This window comes from Oryctolagus cuniculus, chromosome 9 (genome assembly GCF_964237555.1).
Source record: "Oryctolagus cuniculus chromosome 9, mOryCun1.1, whole genome shotgun sequence".
Taxonomy (NCBI): Eukaryota; Metazoa; Chordata; class Mammalia; order Lagomorpha; family Leporidae; genus Oryctolagus; species Oryctolagus cuniculus.
In genome coordinates this window covers 137,481,164-137,494,584 of record NC_091440.1, presented here as the reverse complement: position 1 = coordinate 137,494,584, position 13,421 = coordinate 137,481,164, and the positions used below count along the sequence as shown (strand labels likewise).

The window sequence follows — 13,421 nt, the reverse complement described above, 5'->3', positions numbered from 1 at the left end:
GAGCGGGCTGGGCACTGCAGGGAGCTCTGCACAGCCTCCCATCCGAGCACGGCCCAGCCTTCCAGACGGGGCTGCCGCTGTACACTCACGTGCACCCACGTGCGCACACGCACACGCCTGCACCATTTAGAGGAAGGAGCAAGAAAGGGCGGGCGTGTGTGCTGAGCCCGTCCCAGGGGCCTGCGGTCCCCACCTCCTGAAGTCTGTGCTTGGGAAGGGGCCTTCCTGCCTGGCCTGGGCTCTGCCTCTTCTCCCAGGCGCCTGCCTCTCACCTGGAGACCCCCAGGTCCCCCGCATGCCTGTGCGGGCCCAGGCGGTCGCCGACTGCCCGCGCTTCCCACCCCTCCCGCAGTCATCCTGACGGATGAGGAGGTGCAGCGGAAGCGGGAGATGATCCTGAAGCGGAAGGAGGAGGAGGCCCTGAGGGACAGTCTGCGGCCCAGGCTGTCCGACGAGCAGCAGCGCATCATTGCCATCCTGCTGGACGCCCACCACAAGACCTACGACCCTACCTATGCCGACTTCTGCCAGTTCCGGGTGTGTGCTGCCGGCAGCAGGAGCGGGGTGGGGGTGGGGCCCAGCCTGGCAGGTTCCTGGCCCTGGAGCACTGGACAGCCCTGGCCCATGGGCCTCCCTGGAGATGGGAGAGTTGAGACCCCGTGTCTCCCTGCAGCCTCCGATCCGCGAGGCGGAGCGTGGACAGAGCCACCCGTGGAAGCCCACACCCAGCTGCTCCGGGGACTCCTGCTGCTCGGGCTCAGACCACCTCAGTTCCTTCTCAGGTACCCAGGGCCCCCTGCGAGAGCCCAGCCCAGTGCACTGGCCGGGGTGGGGGAACGTGCCCCAGGCCTGTGCTGGGAGGAGGCCAGGCTAGGGTCCGCCTCTCGCCCAGGCCCCTTCTGTGGGGCCAGGTTCTGCCCATGGCCGTTCCCTGGAGCTCTCCTGGCTCCTTGTGAGAGTGTTTTGTCCCCAAGTCCCCTGGGAGGGGGCATTTGGAGTAGCCCCTTGCAGCACCCCCAGTCTGGGCCCTGCCACCTGCACGTGGGAGACGGCTCTTCCTCTCACACCCCTTGACCACTCACCCTGCCACCTGCCCTGTTCTCCCTCCGCCCCTCAACTGGCCCTGCTGTCCCACACCAGGGGTTGTTAGGAGGATGGGGATGGAGAAAGCCCTCACTCCAAGCAAGCTGAGCCCCAGATCCGCCACCTGCGGCCCCAGTGCTGGGACCAGGATGGGTGGATGGGGTCCCAGCACGGCCTGGACAGAGGCGGCAGATGAAGCTTCATGGGTGGACAGATGGGAGGGGTCAGTGCCAGCAAGATCCCCACCCCCAGATTCTGGTGTGGGCCCCCTGTGCTAATTCTGCACCCACTCCTGCCCTTCCCCACTGCCATCCAAGTCCCCCTTCCGCGTCTCGGCAGCTCCGTGCCAGCTGGAGTGACGCCACTTACAGCTGACTGACAGGGGGCGTGAACCCCAGCTGTGACGCACTCAGTGTCTGTGTGCACAAGTTAGCGCTTTTCATTTTAGAAGATGCTTATCATGGATAGATGCTGGAAGGTCTTCCCTGGAGAGTTCCCACAACATTCGTGGGAAATAGAAGGAAAGATACTGATTTTGGTGCAAACGTTTCTTCAAGTCGTGCATGGTTTTTCCATCCTGTGTGTTTTCCGTGACACCCTGCAGACCTCTTGCGATCCCGACACACCTGCGCCCGGCTGTGTCACGGGTGTGTACCTGGGGCACCTGGATGCTCGCCTGGCTCCTGTTGTCCATGAGCGGCATCGCTGTGGTCCCTGAGTGCACACATCTGGTTCCCCCCACACCCACGCAGACCCCGGCGCCTCCGTGACGCATGCGGGGTGAGCTCCTCCTCTTCCCTCCACTTCCCCAGAGCTGATGGAGCCGTCCAGCCTCTCCAGCCTGGAGCAGGACCAGGAAGATTCAGATGACCCTTCGGTGACGCTGGACCTGTCGCATCTCTCCATGTTGCCCCACCTGGCAGACCTGGTCAGCTACAGTATCCAGAAGGTCATCGGCTTTGCCAAGATGATCCCAGGGTTCAGGTGAGAGGCTCCGTCATGCCTGGAGCAGGGTTCAGGACCCGTGGCCTGGGGCCCCCAGTCCACTGCCGCTGACCAGACTCAAGCCAGCCCATATCTGTGTGTCCAGAAGTGCAGGCCTCCCTGCTGGCTCCAGGGCCTGTTGGGAACATGACCCCTCCCCATGCCTGAGATGGAGGGAAAGCCCCGAGCATCTCGGTGGCCACCAGGGGCTCCTTCCTGGAGCTGGAGCCAGCCCCTTGGCGCGTCCACAGCGGACCTCACCCCCAGACTGTGCCTCTAACTGCGGCCTGCTGATGCCTCTGCACACAGTCTTGAGCCAGAAAACCTGACAGAGAGGAGACAGGGAGCAGTGCAGGAAGCCAGAGGACGCGTGGCAGCGGTGGCCGTGACCTGGTCTTTTCCAAGCCAGCAGGCGCGTGAGTGAGGTCACTCAGAGGAGTTCCACTTTTTAGTCCAGTGTTCTCCTGTTGGCAGTGGTGTGTGAAGCTTCTATTTAACCATGCAGGTGGTGTTGATATTCTTAAACCAGTAGACTGTTGTTACTTTCAGTACATACCTAGTGAGACTGTGTGTCTGCACCTGAGTGTACCTACACCCTCACGGTGGGTACGTGGTGAGACCGTGTGTCTGCATCTGAGTCTATCTACACCCTCACTGTGGGTATGTGGTGATTCTGTGTCTGCATCTGAGTGTATCTACACCCTGACTGTGGATACGTGGTGAGAACCTTGTCTGCATCTGAGTGTATCTACACCCTGACTATGGATATGTGGTGAGACTGTGTGTCTGCATCTGAGTGTACCTACACCCTCACTGTGGGTATGTGGTGATTCTGTGTCTGCATCTGAGTGTATCTACACCCTGACTATGGATATGTGGTGAGACTGTGTGTCTGCATCTGAGTGTATCTACACCCTCACGGTGGGTATGTGGTGATTCTGTTTCTGCATCTGAGTGTATCTACACCCTGACTGTGGTGAGACTGTGTGTCTGCATCTGAGTGTATCTACACCCTGACTATGGATATGTGGTGACACTGTGTGTCTGTATCTGTGTATCTACACCCTGACTGTGGATATGTGGTGAGACCGTGTATCTGCGTCTGAGTGTTATCTACACCCTGACTGTGGATATGTGGTGAGACTGTGTCTGTATCTGAGTGTACCTACATGCTCACTGTGGGTATGTGGTGATTCTGTTTCTGCATCTGAGTGTATCTACACCCTCACTGTGGATAGGTGGTGAGAACCTATGTCTGTATCTGAGTGTATATACACCCTCCCTGTGGATATGTGGTGAGACCGTGTGTCTGTATCTGAGTGTATCTACACCCTCCTTGTGGATATGTGGTGAGAATCTGTGTCTGCATCTGAGTGTATCTACACCCTGACTGTGGATACATAGTGAGAACCTGTGTCTGCACCTGAGTGTACCTACACCCTCACTGTGGGTACGTGGTGAGACCGTGTATCTGCATCTGAGTGTATCTGCACCCTGACTGTGGAGACATGGTGAGAACTTGTGTCTGTATCTGAGTATATCTACACCCTGACTGTGGGCACACGGTGAGAACCTGTGTCTGCATCTGAGTGTATCTACACTCTCACGGTGGGTACGTGGTGAGACCGTTTCTGCACCTGAGTGTATCTACACCCTGACTGTGGATACATAGTGAGAACCTGTGTCTGCACCTGAGTGTACCTACACCCTCACTGAGGATACATGGTGAGACCATGTATGTATATCTGGGTGTACCTACACCCTCATTGTGGGTATGTGATGAGAACCTGTGTTTGTATCTGGGTGTATCTACACCCTCCCTGTGGATACTTGGTAAGAACCTGTTTCTGTATCTGAGTGTACCTGCACCCTCATTGTGGGCACATGGTGAGAACCTGTGTCTGCATTTGAGTGTATCTACACCTGACTGTGGGCACATGGTGAGAACCTGTGTCTGCACCTGAGTGTACCTACACCCTCCCTGTGGATATGTGGTGAGACCGTGTGTCTGCGTCTGAGTATATCTACTCCCTCCCTGTGGGTACAAGGTGAGAACTTGTGTCTGCATCTGAGTGTATCTACACCCTCCTTGTGGTTACATGGTGTAACTTGTGTCTGCATCTGAGTGTATCTACACCCTCCTTGTGGTTACATGGTGTAACTTGTGTCGACATCTGAATGTATCTACACCCTCCCTGCGGATACATGGTGAGACCATGTGTCTGTATCTGAGTGTATCTGTACCTTCCTTGTGGATATGTGGTGAGACCACTGTGTCTACAGCTATGTGTTTCTGCACCCTCCTTCTCTCTAAAATTGATATGTTCCATTGCCATGGAATTAATGCACATAGAGACTTCAAGAATTGCAGGGAATTAAAAGATGTTTTTGCCCAAAAATCATTTTTCAAATGTGCACAGCGTTTTCATGTTCACTTTTCATGATCTCTATAGACTCCTCCTGTGCATAGAGTTAAACATTTTTTCTACCTAAATAAATCTCTTTCGGTTCCCTTGTCCTCAGAGTTTACGAGGTCCCCTCTTGCACTGTGACTGACCAATAGACAGGAAGTGATGGACACGTGTGGAGTGAGCCCTCCTGGGGCAGCTGTGCCTGTGGTGGCTGCAGAAGCTCCTGGTGTGGCTGCTCGGGGCCTGCCCGGCTTCTGCTGCGACCACACTTTGCTCTCGCTGCTGTGGGCGGGCCCCGGCGTGGGGAGGGCGATGGCTGCTGTGGCTGTGCTCCTGCTTGTGCCCAGCCCTTGGGCTGCCCCACACAGGTCCCTGGAGTAGCTGGTGCCATGGGAGAGGCTGGCAAAGGGGGCAGTGGTGGCCCCTGTACATGCATTCCCGGGGCTTCTCCCCTCTGCTCAGCCCTCTGGCACTGGGCCTAGGCGTGGCCATGACACCGTCCCTGCCTCCTGGGGGGCGTACACAGGGAGCAACTCCCCTACCACAGGGCCACAGCCCTGGTTGGGTGGGGAGGACGGGGCAGCACAACCCAGCCACAGCCCAGGGACCCAGCAGGGGCTCACAATCCAGGAAGCGCCTGGCTGGCATGGGGAGTGGTCATACTGGGTTCCTCTGGAGCGCCACCTCCCACCCACCTCTGTCCCCCGCTCCGGCTGTGGCTGTACCTACAGTGTCCTGTGTTTCCAGGCTGTGGGTGGGGTTGTGGGTCCATGTGGCTTTGCTTTTGTGGCAGCGGCTTGTCTAGGTCACGGTAAGCGGCAAAGCCATTGACATCTCTGCCAAGCGCCACAGGCTCAGCACTCAGCACCGTGCTCACGTCCATGCACTCAATACCACACCTGTACCCACTGCCACACCTGTACACACATCACACTCACCACACCTGTACACACATCACACTCGCCACACCTGTACCCACATCACACTCGCCACACCTGTACCCACCGCCACACCTGTACCCAAATCACACTCGCCACACCTGTACCCACCGCCACACCTGTACCCAAATCACACTCGCCACACCTGTACACACATCACACTCGCCACACCTGTACCCACCGCCACACCTGTACACACATCACACTCGCCACACCTGTACCCACCGCCACACCTGTACACACATCACACTCGCCACACCTGTACACACATCACACTCGCCACACCTGAATATGCCACCACGGTCCACCACGCCTGTACATGCCACCACACTCACACACCATGCACTATTCTGGGTGGGAGGGGTGACAAGTGACCAAAACGTCCACAAACAGGCGAAGGGGAGGCTGATGGGGTGAGTCAGGTGCGCACCCGCCGCGAGTGGGCCGCGGGAGTTTCACTGACACAGGAAGTGGGCTGCAGAACGCGAGTTTGCGCAGACGGATGACAGGGAGCGCGCCGCATGCTTGGCGCGTTCTGAGCCCTTGTTCTTTGCCTTTGTATTTTTTCTGTTTTGTCCAGGGATGTATGAGAAGCTATGGTTTACTTGTCTGATGAGCTAAACCCAAGTGGGGTGGGGTCGGTTTTTATGTTAAAATGAGGACTGAGGGTAGGGGAGAGCGTCGGCACGCATGACGTTCTTCCTGGGAAACGAGGCAAGACTCCGGTCCCCGCAGCCGAGCGCAGCTCCGGGACTGCGGCACCGTGCGGGCCGCGAGCACCCGGCTCCAGCTGCGTCCCGTGGAGGCAGTGTCAGGCCAGGCGCTGGAGGGGGCCCCGCCTGCTCCCACACCTGGGCTGCTCCATGCAGATGCGGGCGGCCATCCCAGCAGACATGGAGCCATCAGGGCTGCCTGTCCTGATGCGCATGCGTGCGGCCGCTCTCTGGAGTATCCGTCAGGAGGAGAAGCCGGCAGGGGAGAGCCTGGGTCTGCCCCTCCTGGCCGTGTTCAGGCAGGCCCCGCTGGCGACTCAGACGGAGGCTCTCGTCCCAGCGGCGTGTGCTTCCCGGGAGGCCCCTCACAAACAGCCAGACCGGGGATCAGAGCCCAGGACGAGCTGGGGGCACCGAGGGGAGTGGGCTCTGCGTGTCCCTTTTCCCGTGGGCTGCTGATGAGTGGCTTTGTGCTCAGAAACACAGCCTGGCTCCACACCCACCCCACCGCCTGCCCTGCCCTCCTACTGCCACCGCTCCCACCTCGGCCCCAGCCGGGGGCTGTGTGGAGGGGAGCCCCGCAGAGAGCTGGGGTGGGCGCGCAGGGGGGCCCGGCTGCTCGGCTCTGGGGCTCACCTGTCACCTGGGCTCCAGGTGCACTGAGCTGTCGTGTCGGCCCCTCCCCTCAGGGACCTCACCTCCGAAGACCAGATCGTGCTGCTCAAGTCCAGCGCCATCGAAGTCATCATGCTGCGCTCCAACCAGTCCTTCACCACGGACGACATGTCCTGGGACTGCGGCAGCCAGGACTACAAGTACAACATCAGCGACGTGACCAGAGGTGCGTCCAGCCCACGGAGGGCCGGGGGGGAGGGGGGCATGGTGGCTCCAGACCTGCCCGCAGCACGCACCTGTCTCCCCCAGCTGGACACAGTCTGGAGTTGATCGAGCCCCTCATCAAGTTCCAGGTGGGGCTGAAGAAGCTGAACCTGCACGAGGAAGAGCACGTGCTGCTCATGGCCATCTGCATCGTGTCCCCAGGTGTGCCCGGCCGCGGGGAGCGGGCAGGACAGAGGGCCCCAGGCGGAGAGGCCCATGGCAGGCACCGCTTTGCTGCCTGTGTTGAGGGCCCCTGAGACCACGGCTTTGCTCTGTGGAGACCGCAGGTCACCGAGGAGCCAAAGCGCCGGGTTCGGTGGTCCTGTGTGGGCCTGGGTGTCCTCCAGACCGGGGCCTGCTCTCTGTGGAGCCGGCTGGGCTTCCTGTGGCTGCAGCTCCTCAGAGTCAGGGCCTGGGGGTGGCACCGCCTGGACCCCCCTCTTCCGCTTGTTTGGGCAGGGAGAGGGAAAAAGGCTGAGGAAGAAGCTTCCGTGCCCCAGCGTCAGAGTGAGGGGAGCCCCAGGCCCCGCAGCTATGGCGGATACCGGGCACCAGGCTGGGCCCTGGCTCGTGCCCCAGGCAGCCTGGGCAGGCACCTGCTCCTGCTGCGGTTCAACAACTGACTGACAGAGGGAGGCTGATGGGGACCCTGGTGGAGACGGAGCTCCAGGACAGATGGACAGGGAGTGGAGACAGAGCTCCAGGACAGATGGACAGGAGTGGAGACGGAGCTCCAGGACAGAGGGACAGACAGGGAGTGGAGACGGAGCTCCAGGACAGATGGACAGAGGAACAGGAGTGGAGACGGAGCTCCAGGACAGATGGACAGATGGACAGGAGTGGAGACGGAGCTCCAGGACAGACGGACAGATGGACAGGAGTGGAGACGGAGCTCCAGGACAGATGGACAGATGGACAGGAGTGGAGACGGAGCTCCAGGACAGATGGACAGAGGGACAGGGAGTGGAGACGGAGCTCCAGGACAGAGGGACAGAGGGACAGGGAGTGGAGACGGAGCTCCAGGACAGAGGGACAGGGAGTGGAAACAGAGCTCCAGGACAGATGGACAGATGGACAGGGAGTGGAGACGGAGCTCCAGGACAGAGGGACAAGGGACAGGGAGTGGCGACGGAGCTCCAGGACAGATGGACAGGGAGTGGCGACGGAGCTCCAGGACAGATGGACAGGGAGTGGAGACGGAGCTCCAGGACAGAGGGACAGAGGGATAGGGAGTGGAGATGGAGCTGTGGGGAGCAACTCGGACTAGACTGTTACTGGAATTAAGACTTATTCTATGCATCTGCTCTCCCACAATATGGCACTGAGAAGGGAGTAACAACTTCTACGCAGCTGCCTCTCGCAAACTTGAGTGATGACCTGCAGGAGCTGATGCTGCTCCTGATTGGAGGAGAGCAGCGTACTCGGCGTGTGGGTAGCAGAGTTGGGATTGGTGGAAGAGGACTATAAAGGAGGAGAGAGACAACATGCACCAGGAACATCTATCTGAAGGAACACCTGTGCAGCCCCCGAGAGAGCCGGCCGGCGGTGTGCCGCTCCCCCGCGGAAGTGGGAAAAGTGGCAGGGGGAACCGCCCTTCCATGGAGGTGGAAGGGACGGTAGCCAACCCGGGAAGAACCAGCAGCAAACCCGGGGAGGGCCGAGCAGACAAAAGAACAGCGCAGGGTCCTGTGTCGTTCCTCCACAAAGAGGGGGAGCGACACGGAGCTCCAGGACAGATGGACAGAGGGACAGGGAGTGGAGACGGAGCTCCAGGACAGAGGGACAGGGAGTGGAGACGGAGCTCCAGGACAGATGGACAGATGGACAGGAGTGGAGACGGAGCTCCAGGACAGATGGACAGATGGACAGGAGTGGAGACGGAGCTCCAGGACAGATGGACAGATGGACAGGAGTGGAGACGGAGCTCCAGGACAGAGGGACAGAGGGACAGGGAGTGGAGACGGAGCTCCAGGACAGATGGACAGGGAGTGGAAACAGAGCTCCAGGACAGATGGACAGATGGACAGGGAGTGGAGACGGAGCTCCAGGACAGAGGGACAAGGGACAGGGAGTGGAGACGGAGCTCCAGGACAGATGGACAGATGGACAGGGAGTGGAGACGGAGCTCCAGGACAGATGGACAGAGGGACAGGGAGTGGAGACGGAGCTCCAGGACAGAGGGACAGAGGGACAGGGAGTGGAGACGGAGCTCCAGGACAGAGGGACAGGGAGTGGAAACAGAGCTCCAGGACAGATGGACAGATGGACAGGGAGTGGAGACGGAGCTCCAGGACAGAGGGACAGATGGACAGGGAGTGGAGACGGAGCTCCAGGACAGATGGACAGATGGACAGGAGTGGAGACGGAGCTCCAGGACAGAGGGACAGATGGACAGGGAGTGGAGACAGAGCTCCAGGACAGATGGACAGACAGGGAGTGGAGACGGAGCTCCAGGACAGATGGACAGAGGGACAGGGAGTGGAGACGGAGCTCCAGGACAGAGGGACAGATGGACAGGGAGTGGAGATGGAGCTCCAGGACAGATGGACAAGGGACAGGGAGTGGAGACGGAGCTCCAGGACAGATGGACAGAGGGACAGGGAGTGGAGACGGAGCTCCAGGACAGATGGACAAGGGACAGGGAGTGGAGACAGAGCTCCAGGACAGATGGACAGATGGACAGGGAGTGGAGACAGAGCTCCAGGACAGATGGACAGAGGGACAGGGAGTGGAGACGGAGCTCCAGGACAGAGGGACAGAGGGACAGGGAGTGGAGACGGAGCTCCAGGACAGAGGGACAGGGAGTGGAAACAGAGCTCCAGGACAGATGGACAGATGGACAGGGAGTGGAGACGGAGCTCCAGGACAGAGGGACAAGGGACAGGGAGTGGAGACGGAGCTCCAGGACAGATGGACAGATGGACAGGGAGTGGAGACGGAGCTCCAGGACAGATGGACAGAGGGACAGGGAGTGGAGACGGAGCTCCAGGACAGATGGACAGAGGGACAGGGAGTGGAGACGGAGCTCCAGGACAGAGGCACAGGGAGTGGAAACAGAGCTCCAGGACAGAGGGACAGATGGACAGGGAGTGGAGATGGAGCTCCAGGACAGATGGACAGATGGACAGGAGTGGAGACGGAGCTCCAGGACAGAGGGACAGATGGACAGGGAGTGGAGACAGAGCTCCAGGACAGATGGACAGACAGGGAGTGGAGACGGAGCTCCAGGACAGATGGACAGAGGGACAGGGAGTGGAGACGGAGCTCCAGGACAGATGGACAGAGGGACAGGGAGTGGAGACGGAGCTCCAGGACAGAGGGACAGGGAGTGGAAACAGAGCTCCAGGACAGATGGACAGATGGACAGGGAGTGGAGACGGAGCTCCAGGACAGAGGGACAAGGGACAGGGAGTGGAGACGGAGCTCCAGGACAGATGGACAGAGGGACAGGGAGTGGAGACGGAGCTCCAGGACAGATGGACAGAGGGACAGGGAGTGGAGACGGAGCTCCAGGACAGATGGACAGAGGGACAGGGAGTGGAGACGGAGCTCCAGGACAGAGGGACAGGGAGTGGAAACAGAGCTCCAGGACAGAGGGACAGATGGACAGGGAGTGGAGATGGAGCTCCAGGACAGATGGACAGATGGACAGGAGTGGAGACGGAGCTCCAGGACAGATGGACAGATGGACAGGGAGTGGAGACAGAGCTCCAGGACAGATGGACAGACAGGGAGTGGAGACGGAGCTCCAGGACAGATGGACAGAGGGACAGGGAGTGGAGACGGAGCTCCAGGACAGATGGACAGATGGACAGGGAGTGGAGATGGAGCTCCAGGACAGATGGACAAGGGACAGGGAGTGGAGACGGAGCTCCAGGACAGAGGGACAGGGAGTGGAGACGGAGCTCCAGGACAGATGGACAAGGGACAGGGAGTGGAGACAGAGCTCCAGGACAGAGGGACAGAGGGACAGGGAGTGGAGACGGAGCTCCAGGACAGAGGGACAAGGAGTGGAGACAGAGCTCCAGGACAGATGGACAGATGGACAGGGAGTGGAGACAGAGCTCCAGGACAGATGGACAAGGGACAGGGAGTGGCGACGGAGCTCCAGGACAGATGGACAGGGAGTGGAGACGTAGCTCCAGGACAGAGGGACAGGGAGTGGAGACAGAGCTCCAGGACAGATGGACAGAGGGACAGGGAGTGGTGACGTAGCTCCAGGACAGATGGACAGGGAGTGGAGACGTAGCTCCAGGACAGAGGGACATGGAGTGGAGACGGAGCTCCAGGACAGAGGGACTGATGGACAGAGCACAGGATGTGGAGGTGGAAGTAGGACTTGACCCAAAGCACAGGACGGTGGGTTCCAGCAGGTGTGGCTGGGGCCACAGAATGCTGGGTGGGGCGAGGCAGGGAGAGTGGGGGCTGCAGGCTGAGCCCTGTGCCCCCCTCCCCACGCCCAGACCGTCCCGGGGTGCAGGACACCCGGCTGGTGGAGGCCATCCAGGACCGCCTGTCCAACACGCTGCAGACCTACATCCGCTGCCGCCACCCTCCGCCGGGCAGCCACCAGCTCTACGCCAAGATGATCCAGAAGCTGGCGGACCTGCGCGGCCTCAACGAGGAGCACTCCAAGCAGTACCGCTGCCTGTCCTTCCAGCCGGGGAGCAGCACCAAGCTCACGCCCCTGGTGCTCGAGGTCTTCGGCAATGAGCTCTCCTGACCGCCCTCCCCCTCTGCCCCTGCAGCCCACCCCACTCCTCCCCTCCCACCCCTGCCCTGCCACAGGCCCAGGGAGACGCCCCACTCCGCAGGGGACTGCAAGTGCTGGCTGAGCATCCAGCAGGCATGACAACGCGCCCAGGCCCTCTTCCTGAGCCCCCACAGCGAACGGCCAGAGGGTCACCCCCACAGCGAACGGCCAGAGGGTCACCCCCACAGCGAACGGCCAGAGGGTCACCCCCACAGCGAACGGCCAGACGGTCACCCCCACAGCGAACGGCCAGACGGTCACCACCACAGCGAACGGCCAGAGGGTCACCCCCACAGCGAACGGCCAGAGGGTCACCACCACCACGTCCCATTGCCCGTCTGTGCTCACCTGACCTGGGCAGGGCTGCCGAGGGCCTCCCACCCCTGTTGTCTGGACACTTGCTCTAGGGCTCTGGGGCCAGGTGGTGGGTGGCTGCCATCTGAGAAGTCGGGTGAGACCCTTGAACCTGTGACGTTCCTTGCTTGGGGGGGCAGTTGGGGGACATGGCTGCCACCACCAGGAGAGTCTGGAGACCCCTGGGGCAGACTTGGCCCCGCAGCAGCCGTCCTGTGGAAGCTGTACCACTGCCACTGTCTATGCTGTGTTCTGATACAGAGGGGAGCAGCGCCCCCGGCCCTCGCGTCAGTTACCACCGTGGTTGCTGCCCAGGGGCCCAAGGAGACCCCCTGGCTGAGGTTCAGCTGCAGGACTCGAAGCTTGGAGGTCACTGAGCAAGTGCACCCTGCGGCCAGAACCCTGCCCCCCGGGGAGCCCCGGCTTCCACACAAGGACCTCCCTTCCGAGCCTCTGTCTCAATGTGAATCAGTGCCGGGTTCCTCCTTGTTCAACGCTGATCAATAAACGCGTCTGCCCCGCTCTGCCCGCGGCCTTGCCTACTCCAGGCTCTGACCAGGCGGAGCTCGGGACGCAGCCCCTGCCGCCCACCTGGGAGCCCAGTGCAGGAGGGGAACGTGGGGCTGGGTGGGGCTGGGGGCGTGTGCAGAAGGCGCTTGCAAACCGGAAGCCGAGGTGTGAGCGGGGTCGGGAGCAAGTGCGGGGCAACAGATTCCGGGAGGGAGGGTGGGGTGCTACCGGGGACTCCCTGAGAGCAGAGACTGGAGCAAACCCGTGAAGAAGCTGCCCTTCCTGGGGCACCTCCCGGGGGGCGAGCACGCTCCCTGAGGACTCCCCGGCCCTGACCACCCCCTGCCGCCTCTGGTGGGGACAGTTTGAGGGGCCTGACAGCACCGTCCCAAACTGCAGGGGAGGGGTCCCATTCTCAGGTGGGCCCCGAGGAGCAGGGTCCATCAGTCCCGCCCCTGAGGCGCGTGTGGCTGCACCTGAGGCCTTCCCAGGGCAGCAGGTGCAGGTGGCTGACGGGCCCAGGGCGCCGCGTGCACGGGAAGGCGCTCCTGCCCGTGTCTGTCCCGAGGTAGTCGCTCTGTGTGCCTGTGCGGCTGAAAAGCTCTTGAACCCAGGGCTTCTCACGCGTCGTGAGTGGGCATGAGGGTCTCCTGGTCGGGAAAGGCGAGTGGACTCGGAGGCACGGCTTTGCCGGGAGGAGGGCGGGTTGAGGGCATGTTGGGAGAGCCAGGCTTTTCCTCGTGACTCTGAGGCTGCTGCGTGTGGTCATCACTTTCCCCACCTGCGCTCGCACTGT

The 13,421-nt window shown here is 60.9% G+C and overlaps 1 protein-coding gene across 3 annotated transcripts in view; it reads left to right on the top strand.

Moving 5' to 3' along the window:
• The window catches only part of VDR (vitamin D receptor), a 39,901-nt gene extending 27,260 nt beyond the window's left edge, over positions 1 to 12,641 (top strand). For all 3 annotated transcript variants that reach the window (XM_051850427.2, XM_051850428.2, XM_051850426.2), the window contains 6 exons: positions 353 to 537; positions 674 to 782; positions 1,896 to 2,067; positions 6,819 to 6,970; positions 7,054 to 7,170; positions 11,472 to 12,641. In XM_051850427.2, the coding sequence (XP_051706387.1) occupies positions 353 to 537; positions 674 to 782; positions 1,896 to 2,067; positions 6,819 to 6,970; positions 7,054 to 7,170; positions 11,472 to 11,731 (995 nt within the window). In that variant the 3' untranslated portion in view covers positions 11,732 to 12,641. The remainder of the gene's footprint in view (positions 1 to 352; positions 538 to 673; positions 783 to 1,895; positions 2,068 to 6,818; positions 6,971 to 7,053; positions 7,171 to 11,471) is intronic.
• The last annotated feature ends 780 nt before the right edge of the window (positions 12,642 to 13,421 follow it).